This window comes from Dipodomys spectabilis, unplaced genomic scaffold, assembly GCF_019054845.1.
Source record: "Dipodomys spectabilis isolate Male_0828 unplaced genomic scaffold, ASM1905484v1 ptg000018l, whole genome shotgun sequence".
Classification (NCBI taxonomy): Eukaryota; Metazoa; Chordata; class Mammalia; order Rodentia; family Heteromyidae; genus Dipodomys; species Dipodomys spectabilis.
In genome coordinates, this window is record NW_024870695.1 from 6,810,246 (window position 1) to 6,823,748 (window position 13,503).

The window sequence follows — 13,503 nt, forward strand, 5'->3', positions numbered from 1 at the left end:
TTTTTCGTGTTTTTAAACTGTAAACATTAGAATGTCTTAGGCCTCAGTCTTTTTTTTTTTCTTTTTAATTTTATTTTACTGTAGAGATGCTGTACAGAGGGATTACAGTTACATGAGTAAGGTAGTGAGTACATTTCTTGTGCAGCATTGTTACCCCCCTCCTTAGTTTTTCTCCTACTATCCCATCCCTTCCAAATTCAATATAGTTTTAAACAACTATGAACACAGTTGGAATTCCCTTCTGACAATAATCATTTGTACAAAACACCACCCACATGTTGGTCTTTTGCTCATACTCACACATCCATGATAGCAAAACAAGCACCCTACATGGATTTCACCAAGGAAAATGCTGATGCTTAGGTGAAAAGATTTACTAAACGTTACAGTCAGCATCAAACCACATTTATCAATTTGTCTCCAAAACTCTGCCAAGATGGCTTTTACTATTTCTGTAGACAGAACTTAACAAACTCCTTCAAACCCTTGGCCTTTGTGTATTGTTCATTGTGACACTTCATTTCCAGTAGCTTTTTTGTGCTAGTGTCAGCTAATATCCTTTATGTGTGTTTTTCTCTTATTGGTTTCCCTTATTGTGTTTGAGACATCTCTATTCCTTAGAATTTTGCCCACACAAACACCACCATTTTGGAACCCTATATGCAGTTGTACTTCCTATTGACTAGACTTATACTGAGTGTAGATGCGCTTAACGAATATGTGGTGAATGAATAAACAAATAGGTGAAATGGGTGAGTATATGAGTAAATGAGGTTTCTTGCAGCTGCTGCTTGCACTGTTCAGAGAAGGTGAAGCTGTTGAAGGGATGACACAGATCAAGATGCATTGTACACATAAACTGCTTTGTTAAATAGCAAACATTCAATATATAACCTAAAATTAAGTAAGGGAAGGAATGGATGGGAGGGGTAAGAATGTTGAAGATGGTGACATTGTATTCATAAACTGCTTCAGTGAATAGCAACTCCTTTGTAGAACTACTTAAAGATAATAAAAATATTAAAAAAGAACAACATTGAGGGCTATTTTATGCAAATTACTGAAATCATGGTGGTTGTGTAATATGTGGGTAACAGTAAAAAAAAAAAAGAAAGAAAGAAAGAAAAAACACAACATTCTTGAGTGTCTTTTATTGGGCCGGATATGGTTCTATGAGATTCAGAGACAGTATGTATTTCCAAGAGTTCACTCCATAGAAAGGTACTATTAGTTTGACTCTTCTACAAATGAAAAGACTGAGAAAAAGTGGTGTCAGTAATCTTTGCCCAACCTGGCACTGGTGGTTCACGCCTGTAATCCTAGCTACTTAGGAGGCTGAGATCTGAGGATCAAGGTTCAAGCCAGCCTGGGCAGTAAAGTCCATGAGACTCTTATCTCCAGTAAACCACTCAGAAAAGTAGAAGTGGCGCTGTGGCTCAAGTGGTAGAACACTTGCCTTGAGCTGAAGAGCTGAGGGACAGTGTCCAGGCCCAGACAGAGTTCAAGACCCACAACAGATAAAAAATAAAAACAAAAAAAAAGAATCTTTGCCCAGATTCTATAGTTAGACAGTGGTGGCACCTGGATTGTAATGAAAAAATTTGGTGCAAATTGGATATTCAGTCTTCCATCTCCCAATGCTAGATAGCATACCTAAGCAAAGGATCAGTAGCCCTAGATAAGAAAACAAGAAGGAAATTCAAACTGCCACATTTGTCTTAAGATGAAGGGAACTAATGTTATGTATGTTAAATTTGTATCGCATTCATTATACTCACTGTCTCATGTGACTTTCCATAGGCTGGAGCAAATAATAATAATAGTTACTATTTTTTTACAAATAAGCAATCTGAAGATGATGAAGTTAAGCCAAAGGTTCATTCCTGCAATACTTGTTAATTCTCGAAGCTGAACCCATACTCCTTCCATTACAGGATTGACATTGTCTCTGAACAGGGCTTAGTCTTTAGATTCCTTTGTCTTCCTTCATTTTCTGCTTAATCTTATCATGTTCCTTGTTTATTAAAACCTATCACCTTTATTCAGTGGACTGCCATTTTTATATCTGTAGGTAGGTTCCTGTCCTGAATTACAGACCTGTATTGTCTGTTGTCTTCAGTCATCTCCCTTTTCCATCCAACAAACGGCTAGATTTAAAGTGTCCACAACTCTTCTTTCTGTCTTTAAACTTAGAATAAGTTTCTCCTACAGCTTTCTACATTTCAGTAACTGTGAACTCTTCTTTTCTAGGCTAAAAACCCTGGAGTTGTTTTTGTCTCTTTGTGTATACCTCAAATCCAAAACATCAGGTAAAAAGATTTTACCTGATTAGAATTACACTACTTTTAATTCTCTTAAATTTTATTTTATTTTATTTTTTATTCGATTGTGGGGCTTGAACTCTGGGCCTGGGCGCTGTCCCTCAGCTCTTCAGCTCAAGGGTAGTGCTCTACTACTTGAGCCACAGCGCTACTTCTGGCTTTTTCTGCTTATATGGTGCTGAGGAATTGAACCCAGGGCCTCATGCATGCAAGGCAAGCACTACTACTGAACCAGCTTCCCAGCCCTCTTTTAAATTTTAACTCTCTTAATTCTGCCATTCTGATCTAAATCATTGTCTTCTGCTGAGATGTTGGCTTTTTAATTGGTTTTGTTTCTACCTTTGTTTCCTTTTAATTTTTTTCTCGACAAAACACAGTGATCATATTGTAATGTTCAGTCCCATCTTGTCTCGCTCCTGTTTAAAAATCCTTAAAATGATTCTACATAATTTATCCCCTCTCCTTCCATGTTATATTTCTACCTCCTTTTCTTGTCCTGTTCCATTCACACTGGCCACCTTATTTCTTCAAATACTACCAGCCATGTTTTCACTTCTGGGCCTTTATATTTAATGTTGCCTTAACATTTTTCTAAATATCAGCATCCCCCCATTCCTTATTAGAGAGGCCTCACCTTGAGCTCACTGCTGAGCACAACCCCTCCCCGCTTACTCTACACATTATCTAGGTCTTAGACCCTGTCTTATTTTTCCTTGAGAAGCTTATCACTAACTGGCACGTTTGTGTGTACTTTGTGTAACTTTCCTCACTCGAATAAAAGCTTGTCAGGTCAAGGACTTTGTTCAGTTCTGTATCTTCAGTGTCCCATGGGATTTGTTCCTGTAGGAGCCTGGTGCAAGTATATGATGCATAAGTTAATAAAGGCAGCCAGGTGCCAGTGGCTCATACTTGTAATTGTACCTACTCAGGAGGCTGAGATCTGAGGATCACAGAAGCAGCACAGACAGGAAAATCCTTTAGACTCTTATCTCTAATTAACCATCAAAAAGCTAGCAAAAGAAGTTCAGGAACAGTGCCCAGGCCCCAGAGTCAGACCTCAGGACTGCTGTGCACATGCATATGCACAGACATATGGACATAGACACACATTCTTCTTGGAGGGCTTGGTTAAATGAATTACAATACAGTTGAACGATAGAAAACAATATAATTGACAAAAGAGGTGATGAAAGGTCTGTGAATTTATATTGATAAAAAAGCAGGTTAGGCTTGGGCATGGCTCAGGTGATAGTACATATTTACCAAGCTTGATGCCCTGAATTTAAATCCTTGTTCAATTTTTTTTTTCTGTCCATTGAGGAGCTGAACTCAGGGCCTGGCCGCTGTCCCTAAGCTTTTTTGCTCATGTCTAGCATTCTACCACTTTGAGCTACAGTTCACTTCTGATTGGAGATAAAAGTTTCAGGACTTTCTTACCTGGTCTGGCTTTGAACTTTTTTCTTCAAACTTCAACCTCTTGAGTAGCTAAGATTATAGACATGAACTCTCAAAGCCCGGCTCCTTCAACACAGCTTTGGTCTTTTAAACAGTTAAATTTATTACATAATTTTATGTTTTAGCATAGAAAGTTTATTTTTAACTCATAAGCATATAATTTCTAAGTTGTAAAAATAGTACATGTACTTGACTTGGGAGAAATTAAAGAAATGGAGACTGAAATTCCCTTCTTTGGTCTCAGGGAGACAACTACTGTTGACAATTTATATTTTAGATTTTCTATTTTATTAACTCCTATTTAATTAACTTTAAACAATGTCTATTTATTCACTATGAAAGATAAATTTAATAATAAGATTCAGTCTTTCCTGCCTTCATTTTTCAGTTGTTACATTATGAGTGACATTTGTTATTTTAGCTGTAACTGAGTCTTTTCTGCTTTGTAAATTATTCTAAGACTTGAAAATGAATATTTACAATGTTAAGATTTTTTTATTGTTGGATATTACAAAGCCATATGATTTTGTTGAACTCACTGAGAAGAAAACAGACCCAGTAACTGAATTTTAATTAAATAAAATACTTCTTATCAAAATCTACTGGATTGTTTTAAAGTACCAAGCTTATTATTTCCTTGAAAGCTGTATCTTTTAAAATTATATAGGTCTTCTTAAAAGCATGATTTTTTTTCCCTTTTTACCCACAAGGGATTCAACTGAGAGCTTTATGTACACTGAACAAGTGTTCTACCACTGAGGTATAACCCCATCCCCAAAACTTGATTTTTAAAATTAATTTTTTTTTTTTTTTGTGATGATCCTGAGATGGCTTTAACTCCAGGTCTGGCTGCTGTCACTGAGCTTCTTTTGCTGAAGGCTAGCACTGTACCACTTGAACTATAGCTTCACTTCCAGCTTTTTTGGTAGTTAATTGGAGATAATAGACTTCAATGCCTATGCTGGCTTTGGACCAAAATCTCAGATCTCAGCCTCCAGAGTAAATAGTATTACAGGTGTAAATCACAGGCACCTGGCCAAAAACTTGATTTTTATTTAAATTGAAGTATAGTTCAAAAGTACATTTCGAATTCTTGGCCTCATCCAAATAATTTCATGGCATTTTCTATAAAAATACTGACATTTCTATAGATACCCAAATTAACATCCTACATTCTAGCTTGTTTTATAATGTAAAATGGAATTTTCATCATCTCCTGTTTCTTAGGATATGGAGAGTCAAGCTAAAATGTCTAGTTGGTCTTTTTTTTTTTCATTTATTTTTTGTGCAGTTCTGGGATTTGAACTTATGGTCTGGTACTGTCCCTGAGTTTTTTTTTTTGTTGTTGTTTTGTTTTTTCCTCAAGGCTAGTCTTCTACTACTTGAGCCACAGCGCCACTTCCAGCTTTTTGATAGTTTATTAGAGATAAGAGTCTCATTGATATTACTGCTTGGGCTGGCTTTGAACTGTAATCTTCAGAGCTCAGCCTCCTGAGTAGCTAGGATTATAGGCATGAGCCATAGATGCCTGGCTTTTGTTTATTTTCCCTTTGATTACCAATTTTGATTTCTTTTTTTCCTCCCATGATTTAACAGTATTTTTTTTTTTTTTGCCCTCCATGAGGCTTGAACTCTGGGCCTGGGCGCTGTCCCTCAGCTCTTCAGCTCAAGGCTAGTGCTCTACCACTGGAGCCACAGCGCCACTTCCGGCTTTTTCTGTTTATGTGGTGCTGAGGAATCAAACCCAGGGCCTCATGCTTGCAAGGCATGCACTCTACCGCTGAGCTACCTTCCCAGCCCCGATTTAACAGTATTTATTGCTTATTTCACAAAATCCATTACAGCTCTGTTGTCCCTGGACCAGCTACCCTCATTGTGAGGAATCCATATTCCTGAGTACTTCGGTCTTTGATCTCATGGCTCTTCTCTCCTCCTTCAGTTTCCTCCCTTTCCTTCCCTCTCCCTCTCCCTCCCTCCCTCTCACTCTTCCTTCCCTATTTTTACTTCTACCTTCCACCCTCTCTCTCCTTCCCCCTTCTTTTCCCTCCCTCCTCTTTTTTAAGAGAAGAGAGTTTGTTCCAAGAGTCTATAGCTGAGAGGCTGTTGGATAAAGAACTAAGTATACCAGGGCTTTAGAGCTGACTACACTTAAGAAATAATTCTTGGTGTAACATAAAATAAAATTACTGCTGAGATCTTGAGTCAAATAGTGGCTCTTTATGACATAGACCATATTGCTTTGAAACCAAGTATTAAATTAATTTAGCATAACCATTATCACAAGTACTTGCTAGCTCTTGAATAGAGCCTCAATAGCCACAGATGTATCTGTTTCTTTAATGCAGTCAGTCCATCCAATTTATCACTGGAGAACAGAGAGAAAGGAAAGAAAATACATTGGCTGTGTTTTACTATGACCAGGTCCTGTTTTAGATGCTTTACTTTTTCTATTCATCTAATACCCAGAACAGCCTGAGTTGAATGCTATTTCTGTTTTAGAGAGGAAATGGAGACTTGAAGTATATTTTAGGAACCCATGAAGAAGCAGTAATGTTTGTAAACTAGACTTAAATACAACATCAAGTTATTAAGGCTTGTTGTTCAGAGATAGCATAACTAATTCTGCCTTTATACCTAAAACTAAATCATAACAACACAGCCTTTAGTGGTGGTATCTTGAGCAAAAAAAAATTTTTTTGTCAGTCTTGGGGCATGAACTCTGACCTGGGTGCTGTCCCTGAGCTCTTCAACTCAAGGCTAGTGCTCTACCACTTTGAGCCACAGCTCCACTTCCTGGTTTTCTGGTGGCTAATTGGAGATAAGAATCTCAAGGATTTTCCTCTCTAGGCTGGTTTTGAACTTCAATCCTTATTTCTCAGCCCTCCTGAGTAGCTAGGATTACAGTCCTGAGCCACCAACCCTCAGCTTAAGGAAATTTTTATATTTTTGAGCCTCAACTTTATCTTTTGTAATACAGTCTTGGAATAGGTGATTTCTTTAGCCTTTCCTGATAAACCTAAAAGTTTAATAGACTCATACCTTAAGTCATTGTTACAGCTAAACAGGAGAGTTGTAAGAAGCTATATTTTTTCCTTTTTATTACCAATTTTAACTTTTTAAGTAAAAATTTAAATTTCAAAGTAGTTGGCTTACTATTTCATCAATTGGTGACAAATAGCTTTCTCTTAATTATTACAGTTTACTTATTTATTTTTGGCAGTATTTGTGATTTGTGCTTTGCCATATCCTCTCTACTTTGTCCTTCCCTCCTCTTGGGGAAATGGGTATGGGAAGATTGAGCCCAAGACTTCACATGTGCTGAGCTGTCTCCTAGCCCTCATGGTGCTCTCTGGATTTAAAAAATTAATTTTGAAAACGGTCCAAATAACATTTTTTATGTCTAAAATTATTCAGCCTGAGAACAGAGATGGTTTTATTTCTTCCTTTTCAATCTGGATGTCTTTTCTTGTCCTGGCTAGAAACTCTAGTACAGTGTTGAGTAGGAGTGATGAAGATGGGCAACTTTGTATTTTTCCCAGTTGTAGGGAAAAGTGTAAGATCTTTGACTGTATGAGGTCCAGTGTATGTTTTTCAGAATTTACCTCTAAAATGAGTGAGTTTGGGATTTAGAATATAGGATGCGGGCTGGGAGGGTGGTAGAGTGCTTACTTTGCATACATGAGGCCCTGGGTTTGATTCCTCAGCACCAGATGAGCAAAAAGAAAAAAGCCAGAAGTGGCGCTGTGACTCAAGTAGTAGAGTGCTAGCCTTGAGCTGAAGAGCTGAGGGAAAGCGCCCAGGCCCAGATTCTGGCCCCACGACTAGACCCCCCCAAAAACAATAACAACAACAAAAGAATATAGGATGCTTTTCTTTTTGATCCATTGTAGGGCTAGATGCTGTCCCTAAGCTCTTTTTGCTCAAGGCTAGCACTCTACCACTTTGAGACATAACTCCACTTCTGGTTTTCTGGTAGTTAATTGGAGATGAGAGTCTCATGGACTTTTCCTGCCTGGGTTGCTTTTGAACCATAATCCTCAGATCTTAGCCTCCTTAGTAGCTAGGATTATAGGCACAAGTTACTAGTGCCCAGCTGTAAGATGATTGCTTGCTTGCTTCTTATTCCTTCCTTCCTTCCTTCCTTCCTTCCTTCCTTCCTTCCTTCCTTCCTTCCTTCCTTCCTTCCTTCCTTCCTTCCTTCCTTCCTTCCTTCCTTCCTCCCTTCCTCCCTTCCTCCCTTCCTCCCTTCCTCCCTTATTTATTTATTTGGAGGTTGTGGGATTGAACTCTGGGCCTGGGCACTGTCCCTGAGCTCTTCAGCTCAAGGCAGGTGCTCTACCACTTTAGCCACAGTGCCATTTTCAGTTTTCTTGTGGTTAATTGGAGATAAGAGTCTTGAACCTCTGATACTCAGATCTCAGCCTTCCAAGTAGCTAGGATTACAGGCATGAGCCACCGGCACCTGGCTTACTGTTTCTTTTATGATCATTATGAATATTTTTTTTCGGGTTGGAGACTTGTACTTGAATTTAGTACCTGACACTTTCGCTCATTGGCTAGTGCTCTACCACCTCCACTCCTCCAATTCTTCTTTGGTTATTTTTTTTCCTCTGTTCTTTTGTTTGCAAAAGCTGTTAAAGACATAGAGCCTTTCTGCTACTCATATTTAATTCTTTTGTGTTTTGTTGTCTTCTGGGAGTTCTGTTATCTTCTAAATTATTGGTGCTATATTCAGCTTTGTCCATTTCATTATTTATCTATTCAGTATTTAGCTTTTGATAATATTTGTCACATTTATGTTTCCTTGTTTTTCTTAGTATTCTTTGACCCTCTTTGAACATTTTTCTTTCTATCTGTCTATCTTGGTACTGGGGCTTAAACTTCTTATGCTGCTAAGTAGCCACTCCCACCTTTTCTATTCCCTGAACCCTGAATATATTATCTTCTTTTCTTTCTTTTCTCTCTCTCTCTCTCTTTTTTTTTTTTTTTTTTGTTGTTGTTGTTGTGTTGGTTGTGGGCTTGAACTCTGGGCCTGGGTGCTGTCCCTGAGCTCTTCAGCTCAAGACTAGTACTCTACAACTTGAGCCAAGTGCCACTTCTGGTTTTCTAGTGGTTTATTGGAGGTAATAGTCTCATGGACTTTCTTGCCTTGGCCGGCTTTGAATTATGATCCTCAGATCTCAGTCTCCGGAGCAGCTAGGCTTACTGGTCTGAGCCACCAGTGCCCAGCTTATTATTATTATTATTTCAATGCTGGGTGTTGGGCCTTGTGTGTACTAGGCAAGTAAGTGCTCTACCACTAATACCAGCCCACATAATTCTTAAAATTGATTATATTTCGTTATCTGTTTTCTCTGTGGTCAGGTTTTGATCAGTTTCTTACTGTTGGTTTTCTTGAAAATAGGTATTTTAGTTGAATTAAGGACTAGCTGATTAGCATATATTAGCATGGATTGTTTTTTATGTTGCTTTTTTGTGTTTTGTTGTGTGTTAGCTTAGTTCTGTTTTTCAAATAGTTCTTTGTTAATAACAGTGGTAGAGTTGACTATTTTCTGTTTTGAAATCTAAGTGGGAAAACCAGCTTCTGTACAGTTGTTGAAATATAGGGCTTTATTCTGATGGCTAAGCCTTTTTTTTTTTTTTTTTTTTGGTATTGGGATAAGATACTGTTGGCCTTAAACTTGGAATCCTCCTTCCTTAGTGTTCTTAGTGTATATATTAGAGGTGTGTGCCTGTTTGCTACCATGCCTGATCTGTTTTCCTTCTTAAGACACGTCTGTTTCTCATTCTTAAGATAATTTGAACTATAAAATTCAGAATTTCATATTCTCCATGCATATTCATATGTGCATATATGTGTATATAGAGAGAGAATGGGTGAGAGAGAGTGGTATCAGTCACGGGACTTGAACTTGGGGACTGGGCACTCTCCCTGAGCTTTTTTTGCTCAGAGTTAGTGCTCTACCATGAGGCACAGCTCCACTTCCTAGTTTCTGGTGGTTCATTGGAGATAAGAGTCTCATGGACTTTCTATTTTTTTTTTTTTGGTCGGTCATGGGGCTTGAACTCTGGGCTTGGGTGCTGTCCTTCAGCTCAAGACGAACGCGCTACCGCTTGAGCCACAGCGTCACTTCCTGTTTTCTAGTGGTTTATTGGAGATAAGAGTCTCATGGACTTTCCTGCCTGGGCTGGCTTCGAACCTTGAGCCTCAGATCTCAGCCTCCTGAGTAGCTAGGGTTTCATGTGTGAGCCACCAGCACCTGGCTTGTGATTTTACAAAAAAATTATATATATGTATATATATATGTATTTGTGTGTGTGTGTGTGTGTATATATATATATATATATATATATATATATGTATATATCTTTTGAATATTCCTTTTTTTTTTTGGGTGCTGGTACCACTAGGGTTTACGCTCACTTGGCTCATAACTGGCACTCTGCTACTTAAGCTGTCTCCAGTTTCAGCTTTTTGATGGTTAATAGGAAATAATCTCTAAATTTGTCTTCCCATGCTGGATTTGAAATGCAGTCCTCAGTTTCAGGAGGAAACTGAAAAAACTCCTAAAAAACTAGGATTGTAGGTATGAGCTTATAGTCCTAACAAAGTCCTCAAAATTTAGTATAGTGGTATTGAATGGGCAGGGCAAGGAGTGCAGAGATGCAGGATTATAAATTCAGAACCATTCAGCCACATAGTGAGATGCTATCTCAAAAAAAAAATTTCTGAAACAAAGGAGGGGGTAACAATGCTCAGTAGGAAATATTACCTTACTCATGTAGTTGTACCCCGTCTGTACAGTATCTTTACCAGAAAAAAAGAAAACCATTTGACATAATAAAAAAATTCTGATCCTTGTCTTGTTCTTATTTCTTAATGCTGTTACGATTTTACCCAAATAGTCTCTGGCTGGATAGTGACACCCCCTAAAATCAGAAGATATTAAAATTTTCTGCATTTCAGTGCGATTTTGGAAGACTACCTGTCATCATGGACTTAGTTTGTAATTACAGTAGCTCTCCTAGCTAGTGAAATGGATTTTGTTCTTGCTCTGGGATATTACTGTTTAATCACTGACTTGGGAGAAAATACAATGTTGTCAAGGTTTTTTGATTTTTTTTTTTCTAGTTCTCAGGGCTTGGGAACTGTCCCCCAGCTCTTCAGCTCAAGGTTAGCACTCTACCACCTGAGCCACAGCTCTACTTCCAGCTTTTTGGTAGTTAATTGGAGATGAGTCCTACAGACTTACCTGGTTGGGCTAGCTTTGAAATGTGATCCTCACATTTCAATCTCCTGAGTTGCTAAGATTTTGCTTTTTGAAGTATGAAGATCAAACCTACAGCTTCTCGTATGCTGACCACATATTCTACTACTAAGCCATACCCTAATTCCCTAAAATTCACATATTTGGAAATATTACATTCTCTGATGGGATAGCAGAGGTAGAAGGATTTGGGTTTGAGATTGCTGAGAGAAAAACCCAAGTCTTCTCTCAAAAACTAAAAGCAAAAGGATTGGGCTCAGGTCTTAAGTAGTAAAGTGCTTAGAATTCACTCTCATGGTACTGTAAAAATAATAAATAAGCCAGCCAGCCATAGGGCTAAGGTGTGTGGCATAGTGGGTAGGGTGCTTGGCTAACATGTGGGTTTGGTCTGTACTGCTGCCAAAAGAAAACTTAAAAAGTAAAAGAAATGATGTACCTTGTGATTCTAAGTCAGTGAGTGACTATATTGGAGACCAATTGTTTTCCAAAGTACTTAGAATTCTAGGTACTGAATTCAAGGTCATGCTCTATTGTAGTTTCCAGCTTGAAGTTTTAGACCAGTGTGTTCATTGCTAATGTGGGTATATGTAGGAGACTATTCTGAATATTAGTTCATTATCCTTTCTGCTTTTTACCCCTTGTATCTGAGATGTTTCACTTACCTTTTCTGACAAAAATATACTAAGACAAGTTATTACAGGAGTAGCTATCCATATTCTCTAATTTGAACTAATTTGGATATATTTGATACTTTAAAGCCTACTTAGAGAAACAACGTCTGATCTTCCATATTTAGCTCTGAATGTCTTTGACTTGTTTTGCTTTCGTCTTAGCCATAACTTCTGACTTTCATCAGAAAGATAATTGTTTTCATTCATACAAATGTTTATGGAGAAAAATGTAAAACCTTCCTGTGATTGGTGATGTACCTTTATTATAGGCTCAGCAAAACAGTCCTTCTTCTACAGGATCTGGCAACACAGAGCATTCCTGCAGCTCACAAAAACAGATCTCCATCCAGCACAGACAGACCCAGGTAGGTTTTAATTAATGAACAGCGGAGATCTACTCAGGAAAAATTTGATCATTGAGAAACTACAATTTTTCTCTTATTCTTCCCTTGTTTCTTGGCTGTACTTCCTTATTTGTGTGAATTGTATTCTGAACTTTCATTATGAGGATTAAAGGTCTTTGGAAGATGCTTTAACTGATGCTTTTAACTGTATTATAGAACAAGAGGTGCAGAAAAACACATGCTTTGAAGACCTCTGGGCTTGGGTTCAAATTCTGTCTCTGCCACTTGCATTTTATTTTCTTGGTCCTCAGTTTTCTTTCGTAGAAATCAACTAAAAATGTAGTTTCTAATTATCTTAGTGTTTACAAAATGTTGGTCAGGTCAGTTTTTACCAGTAGGCTTTCAGTGTTAACTCTCTGCTTTATGAAAGGAATTTATTTCTTGTACATGCTTGCGTATTTGGCAGAACCAAGTTAAAGTTCTTTAAGATGTGCTACAGTAACATAATTTCCTTCTTAAATTTAAGGAATGTTGTGAACATTTAAGTTATATATAGGCTGGGTGTGGTACATGCCTGTATTTTGGCACTCTAGAGCCTGAGGCAGGAGGATTGCATATTCAAGGCCAGCCTGGGTTACATAGCAAGTTTCCAGAACAGCCCCAGCTACACAGTGAGACTCTGTCTCAAAAAGGGGGGGGGGGGGGGAAAGGTTAATAAAAGTTATATCTGACAATCGGGCATGGTGGCACACACCTGTAATCCTAGCATAGGAGGCTGAGGCAGATGAATCCCAAATTTGAGGCCATCCTGGGCCATATAAAGAGAGCCTGTCAAAAAAGAAAGAGAAGGGATGGGAATTTAGGGAAGGTAAGAGAACTGGAGTCTCTTTTAAGTCTCAAGAACTATATAAACTCCTGGAGCAGATTTTTTATTTTGTTTGGAGAATAGACTTTAGTTGAACATGCAGAAAACTTTCTCTCCTGATTTATCTGTTTCCACTAGGTGGCATTTTTGTTCCTTAGCAATTTGGTCATGTCTCCATACAGTCATCTTCTTTTCAGTTTGATTTGTAGAGTATTGTATTTTTGTGCGATTCAATGCACAGTAGTTTGAGAATTTGTATTTGCCTCCAGAACTGACATGTTTTGGAAGTGCATGTATAGTGGGATGGAAGGCACCCATAGCTAATGTTGAAGAATGGGATGAATAAAGCATACTTAATTTCTTCAGCTTTTCTAGGCTGTTTGTGATAGAAGATTTCTTTTATTTCCAAGAAAAGTAATGACAAATGTGAACATGTAATATTTTGCTACTAATCCTGAATTGGTTTTTCCTTTGTTTCTGTAGTCTGACCTCACAATAGAAAAAATATCTGCACTAGAAAACAGTAAGAATTCTGACTTAGAGAAGAAAGAGGGAAGAATAGATGATTTATTAAGAGTA

The 13,503-nt window shown here is 37.9% G+C and overlaps 1 protein-coding gene across 3 annotated transcripts in view; it reads left to right on the plus strand.

The window, feature by feature from the left end:
• Positions 1–13,503, plus strand: part of Tlk2 (tousled like kinase 2) — a 104,381-nt gene that overhangs the window by 41,580 nt on the left and 49,298 nt on the right. For all 3 annotated transcript variants that reach the window (XM_042673653.1, XM_042673651.1, XM_042673652.1), the window contains exons 8-9: positions 11,985–12,080; positions 13,408–13,500. In XM_042673653.1, coding sequence (XP_042529587.1) covers positions 11,985–12,080; positions 13,408–13,500 — 189 coding nt within the window. The remainder of the gene's footprint in view (positions 1–11,984; positions 12,081–13,407; positions 13,501–13,503) is intronic.